At 46.6% G+C, this 6769-nt stretch overlaps 1 protein-coding gene across 1 annotated transcript in view; it reads left to right on the top strand.

Moving 5' to 3' along the window:
* Window positions 1–203: 203 nt before the first annotated feature.
* The window catches only part of LOC132823323 (M-phase inducer phosphatase 1-B-like), a 55207-nt gene continuing 48641 nt past the window's right edge, over window positions 204–6769 (top strand). The window contains exons 1-2 of the mRNA XM_060837010.1: window positions 204–3015; window positions 6353–6540. Of these exons, the coding sequence (XP_060692993.1) occupies window positions 6362–6540 (179 nt within the window). The 5' untranslated portion in view covers window positions 204–3015; window positions 6353–6361. The remainder of the gene's footprint in view (window positions 3016–6352; window positions 6541–6769) is intronic.

Genomic DNA, 6769 nt, shown 5'->3' with positions numbered 1-6769 from the left:
GTGATTGACAGACTCCGCATCCAATCAGACCGCCCGGTCCGCCCGGCCGCGGACCAAACACGGAGATCGGGAGGCGGGCCGGCAGCGCCAGAGGAGGCGCGCTGTGATTGGCTGAGCCCAAAGGCCGAGCCGCCATTGGCTGAGAATGTAACGGAGTCAGAGCGGCAGATTTAAAATCCCTTCGGAGGCGGAAGTGGAGGAGCCGGCGCAGCACAGAGAGGGCTAGCAGGTCCCGATGGAGGGTTGGAGAAAGGCCGCCTGAATCCCTGTTGAAGGGGAGGACTGAGACACTATATTCGTGTTAGCGGAGAATGGCAGAGAAAAGGACTCTGTGTTGGGAGTGAGAGGATCCCCTGTACTAGGAGAGAGAGAGAAGATCCCTGAGCTGGGGCGAGAGAGAGAGAGAGAGAGAGAGAGAGAGATAGAGAAAGAAAAGATCCCTGAGCTGGGGCGAGAGAGAGAGAGAGAGAAAGAAAGAAAGAAAAGATCCCTGAGCTGGGGCGAGAGAGAGAGAGAAAGAAAGAAAGAAAAGATCCCTGAGCTGGGGCGAGAGAGAGAGAGAAAGAAAGAAAAGATCCCTGAGCTGGGGCGAGAGAGAGAGAGAGAGAGAGAGAGAAAGAAAGAAAAGATCCCTGAGCTGGGGCGAGAGAGAGAGAGAGAGAGAGAGAAAGAAAAGATCCCTGAGCTGGGGCGAGAGAGAGAGAGAAAGAAAAGATCCCTGAGCTGGGGCGAGAGAGAGAGAGAAAGAAAAGATCCCTGAGCTGGGGCGAGAGAGAGAGAGAGAAAGATCCCTGAGCTGGGGCGAGAGAGAGAGAAAGAAAAGATCCCTGAGCTGGGGCGAGAGAGAGAGAAAGAAAAGATCCCTGAGCTGGGGCGAGAGAGAGAGAAAGAAAAGATCCCTGAGCTGGGGCGAGAGAGAGAGAAAGAAAAGATCCCTGAGCTGGGGCGAGAGAGAGAGAAAGAAAAGATCCCTGAGCTGGGGCGAGAGAGAGAGAAAGAAAAGATCCCTGAGCTGGGGTGAGAGAGAGAGAAAGAAAAGATCCCTGAGCTGGGGCGAGAGAGAGAGAAAGAAAAGATCCCTGAGCTGGGGCGAGAGAGAGAGAAAGAAAAGATCCCTGAGCTGGGGCGAGAGAGAGAGAAAGAAAAGATCCCTGAGCTGGGGCGAGAGAGAGAGAAAGAAAAGATCCCTGAGCTGGGGCGAGAGAGAGAGAAAGAAAAGATCCCTGAGCTGGGGCGAGAGAGAGAGAAAGAAAAGATCCCTGAGCTGGGGCGAGAGAGAGAGAAAGAGAGAGAAAGAAAAGATCCCTGAGCTGGGGCGAGAGAGAGAAAGAAAGAAAAGATCCCTGAGCTGGGGAGAGAGAGAGAGAAAAGATCCCTGAGCTGGGGAGAGAGAGAGAGAAAAGATCCCTGAGCTGGGGCGAGAGAGAGAAAGATAGAGGAAAAGATCCCTGAGCTTTGGCGAGAGAGAGAAAGATAGAGGAAAAGATCCCTGAGCTGGGGGCAGAGAGAGAGAGAGAGAGATAGATAGATAGAGAAGAGATCTCTGTGCTGGGGCGAGAGAGAGAAGATCTCTGTGCTGGGGTGAGAGAGAGAGAGAGAGAGAAAAGATCCCTGAGCTGGGGGCAGAGAGAGAGAGAGAGAGAGAAAAAGATAGATAGATGGATGGATAGATAGATAGATAGAGAAGAGATCTCTGTGCTGGGGTGAGAGAGAGAGAAAAGGACAGACAAAGTCAGACAGTTCAGAGTTTTCTCTTCCCTGCTGGGAGCGACAGTAGAGAGATCTCGACTCTGAATTGGAGTGAGTGAGAGGGATTTGACTGAGCCTGTCTTTAAGGTTTTCTAGAGAGAGAGAGAGAGAAGGTTGGGGGTGAGTGATGACACGTGTATAACTGTAATTTATGCAGAGTGTGAGGCCAGATCCTGTACGCTTTTACTTAATCAGGGACAGAATGCGAAAGAAAGAGTATTTGGGCTTCATAAACCGGGAAATAGTGAGAAGGAAAGAGAGAGACTGAAGCCTGTACGTTTAGAATTGAGGTGAAACTGAGAGATTGGGTCCTGTGTAGTGAGAGAGAGAGAGGTTTGGGCTCTTGTACTGGGAGTGAGAGTCGATGCAGTCTGGATTTGAGAGGAAGGAAGAGAAAATGACTGGATCCTGGATGCCGTGTGAAAGGATAAAATGAGAGCCTGTATACCTGGAGAAAGGCAACTAGATTGTCAATACTGTGGGAATGAGAGAAAGGAAGACAGATTAGATCCATGTGTGTGTGAGAGCGAGTCCGAGAGGAGATTAGATTCTGTACACAGGGAGTGAAAGAGAGGGGAAGGTTAGGCCCTGTATGCTCGAACGGAGAACGAGAAAGGAAACGTAGACATTCTATATTGGGAGTGGGAGAGAGCTAGAAAGATTAGACCCTGTATGTTGGCTGTGTGTGTGTGTGTGTGTGTGTGTGTGTGTGAGAGAGAGACACACACACACACCAGGACCACACTTTTTCTACTGAGTGTGAGGGAGAGAAACGCCTATACTGTACATGGGCAGAGACAGACTGGACACCCTGTTAACTTCTACCAGGAAAGAGAAAGGGCCCTGTTTACTTGCTTCAGGCTGTGAGTATAAGAGAAGGAATGACAGAACTTGTGATCTGGCACTGACCCTTGGAAAGGAAAAGTGAAGATCTTCTGTGCTATGAATTGAGAGAAAATATAAATGAAACTTGTGCTTATACCCATTCCTAAAGGTGGAAAGAATACACTCTCCATCCTGTTTGGTAGTAGATCAGTGGAAACAATAGGTTTACCAAACTCTTCACCAGGTGCTGGATAGTGCTATTCCGGCAAACGAGGAATTACCCCTGTGTATATTCCAGGGTTTGCCATCTTGGTTTGGCTTTGGTCAATTATAATTTAGTGGGAACTGTCTCATTTTTGTGACGAGTCAGAGCCAACAAGGAATCCCTGGATCTCTGTCGAGTGTTGGGACTTCAGGGCTCTGCTTCAAACATCTGAAGGGGTAAGTGATCACAGGGAGAAGCCAATGTTTACATAGCTTTGGTTATAATGTGCTGTGAAATAAACTATTGCTCAATATCTAATGCTTTGTGACCCCTTATCTGTTGATTGCACTTTAAATTAAGTTACTTACGTTGTCAGTAGCACACAGGAGTTATAAAATAACCTTGGAGTGCAGGTTCACAGATACTTGAAGGTGCAGTTCCAAGTAAATAGGATAGTGAAGGAGGTGTTTGGTCTGCTTTCCTTCATTGGTCAGGGCATTGAGTATAGGAGTTGGGAGGTCATATTCTGGCCCTACATGATGTTGGTTAGGCCACTTTTGGAATACTGCATTCAGTTCTGGCCTCCCGGTTATAAGAAGGATGTTGTGGAACTTGAAAGGGTTCAGAAAAGATTTGCAAGGATGTTGCTGGGATTGGAGGGTTTGAGCTACAGGGAGAGGCTAAATAGGCTGGGGCTGTTTACCCTGGAGTGTTGGAGATTGAGGGGTGAACTTGTACAAGTTTATAAAATCATGAGGGGAACAGATAGGGTGAATAGCCCAAGTCTTTTCCATAGGGTAGGGAAGTTCAAAACTAGAGGGCATAGGTTTAGGGTGAGAGGGGAAAGGTTTAAGAGACCTAAGGGGCAATGTTTTCATGCAGAGGGTGGTGTATGTGTGGAATGAGCTGCCAGAGGAAGTGGTGGGGGCTGGTACAATTACAGAATTTAAAAGGCATCTGGATGGGCATATGACTAGGAATGGTTTGGAGGGATATGGTCCAAATTTTGGCAAATGGGACTAGATTAATTTAGGATATCTGACATGTATGAGTTGGACCTAAGGGTCTGTTTCCATGCTGCACATCTCCATGACTCTATCGTGTGTACGTGTGTGTGTGTCTGTGAACATTGGTATTGCATGTTTTAGAAGTCATTTGTTTCGTACACACTAGCCCCAAGTTTTAAGTTTCTTGTCAAGTGCATGGTCTAAAGAGTTCAACTTGTAGCTGTCATGGGTCCAAGTGTTACCCAGGATGAAGTGCGTTAGTTTGTGGCAAGTTGTTATTTTGTTGTCAATGCACAAGGAGAGTGTATGCTTTTATTCTACAACTGGATGTCTGCTTTCTTTTGGGGATGTTCAGGATTTTCATGCTGCGTTTACTTATGATTTATAAGAAAGATAAACAACTAGTCATCTTTAGACTTGCACTTAATTGCAACCACCAGTGTCTAGAAAGCATCCAAGGAACAGGAAATTCGACGTTTCGGGCATAAGCCTTCCTGATGAAGGGCTTATGCCCGAAACATCGAATTTCCTGTTCATTGGATGCTGCCTAACCTGCTGTGCTTTAACCAGCAACACATTTTCATCTATGATCTCCAGCATCTGCAGACCTCATTTTTTTTACCACCAGTGTCTCACCTGTAGAGCAGCAATTGGCTGCTGTCCATGTAGGTACCCAAATAAATGAAACCAACTGGTGTTTGATTGGGGCAGTGGCGGGGGAGATGGGGAAGGCAGAGAATTTTTGCGACATTGAATAATGGAGCATCAACTGAGAGATGCAGCTTTGATTTAATGACAGACTTCTGGTGCTAGAAACACAGATGGAGGCCATTTGGCCTGTTGAGTCATTACTGGCTCATGTAAAGTAATCCAGTCAGTCCCACTTTCAGCTCTGGAAAATAGGGTTTACAGGGTTATGTTAATCTCAGCCCATAGCAGAATCCGCAAAAGGTAGGGAAGAGCCATCAGCTGCCCTCCATTTATTTGGAATAACTCAACATTTCAGTGAGATTTGGAGAGGCTGAATTGAATCGGCAATTGGATGACTGATGGAGTAGAATGTGGGTAAATATTGGGCTAGGAGAATGTGAGGACTGCAGATGCTGGAAAAGCACAGCAGGTCATGCAGCATCCAAGGAGCAGGAGAATCGACGTTTCGGGCATGACCCCTTCTTCAGGAATCAGGGCTGATGCCTGAAACGTTGATTCGCCTGCTCTTTGGATGCTGCCTGACCTGCTGTGCTTTTCCAGCAACACATTTTCAGTAAATATTGGGGTATCCACCTTGGAGACATATGCTGACTGATCTGAATGGTAATTGATTGGGAAAGAGGGAGGTGAGACAATATCTGAGTATTGTTGAAAGTAAAGGTGTAGGTACAGCAGGCGGTGGAGAAGGTAAGTGGAGTGTTAGCCTTCATGGTGAGAGGATTTGAGTACAGGAGCATTGGTGAGACGTGGAGTATTGGTCTCCTTATCTGAGGAGGAATGTCCCGGCAATAGGGGAGTGAGTGAAGGCTTACCAGACAGATTCCTGGGATGGCAGGACTGACTTACAGACAGACTGAATTAGTTAGCTCTATATTCACTGGAGTTTAGCAGATAGGGGGAGGCATGGTTACACAGAAACCTATATATAATCCAACAGGACATGTCAGGATAAGTACGGGCAGGATGCTGCTGATGACCAGATAGTCCAGAACCAGGGATCACTGTCCAGGAATACATGGTCAATCAGACAGGATCATGATGAGAAATTTCTTTACCTGGAGAGAGTGTGCCTGTGGAATTCTCTTTGACAGAAAGCAGTCGAGACCAAAAACATTCAGTATTTTCAAGGAGGAGTAAGGTAGTGTTCTTGAATGCTAAAGGATATGGAGAGCAAGCAGGATCGGATATTGAGAGAGTTGATCGACCATGATCCCATAGAATTGCAGAGCAGGTTTGGAAGGGCTGAATGGCTTATCCTATTTTCTATCACGAAATTCCTATCGGCGCAGATTTCTTTCCAATGCGGCAATTTGGAGTGTCCTCCAACTGAGATCAGAAAATTCCGACATTACTGAAAATACATCATCACTTTGTCCTGAATGATGTCTACCTCCCAGTCGGTTGTATTGACTGACCTTTCCTCTGTTGTAATGGACATCACTGAATGCTGATTGAACGTTTCACAGAGCAACTCTCTGTTTAAGAGAAGTGAGTCCTGTTAGCCTGTGGTCCAACTTTGTGGATGAATCAGTTTCTCTGAGGAGAACGGAGCAAAAATCCTCGCCTCACTTTGCCTTTCCCAGAGTTAGTATTGCTGCAGGGACATTGTTCTAAAGCATTGTGTCTTGCACTTGTTGGCACAAATTGCTCAACTTTACCTAATCATACCAGTTTGTTATAGTTCAACAGTATTCAAGCTTTCATTTCCAGGTAGTCATTTTTCCTTCACAGGGTTTTTTTAAAAATCCTATTGATGGTATTAAAGCTTTTCCACCTCTGAGTGAATCTAACCTTGTACAGCCGAAGCTAATGTAACGTAGCCTTCTTTCTTTGTTTGATCTCTTTTTTTTCTCAGGTGATTGTAATGATGGATGAGTGTGAAGATGTTTCCATGGCTCTCAGTCCTGACTTCTGTCCGAGCTTCCGACTGGGTTCCAGGAAGTTGCTGTCTGTGATCCAGGACACCTCTATGCCCTTCTCCCCTGTGCCTACGACCTCTCCCAGTTGCACAGTCAACACAAGTAACCTTAGCTCCTCTGATGGGTAAGCAAAAGCAGCAAGAGAGCTACTACTTCGTGTCATCTTAGCAGTCGTGAGTGTGGTGCTGGAAAAGTGTGGCAGGTCAGGCAGCAACCGAGGAACTGAAGAGTCAACATTTCGGGCAAAAACCCTTCATCAGGAAAGATTTTTTTTATTCATGGGATGAGGGTGTCGCTTGCCAGGCCCAACATTTATTGCCCATCCCTATTTGTCCAGGGGGCAGTTAAGAGCC

Source organism: Hemiscyllium ocellatum, chromosome 16 (assembly GCF_020745735.1).
Source record: "Hemiscyllium ocellatum isolate sHemOce1 chromosome 16, sHemOce1.pat.X.cur, whole genome shotgun sequence".
Classification (NCBI taxonomy): domain Eukaryota; kingdom Metazoa; phylum Chordata; class Chondrichthyes; order Orectolobiformes; family Hemiscylliidae; genus Hemiscyllium; species Hemiscyllium ocellatum.
Note: the sequence above shows the minus strand (reverse complement) of the source record. Positions and strands in the feature narration are given on the sequence as shown.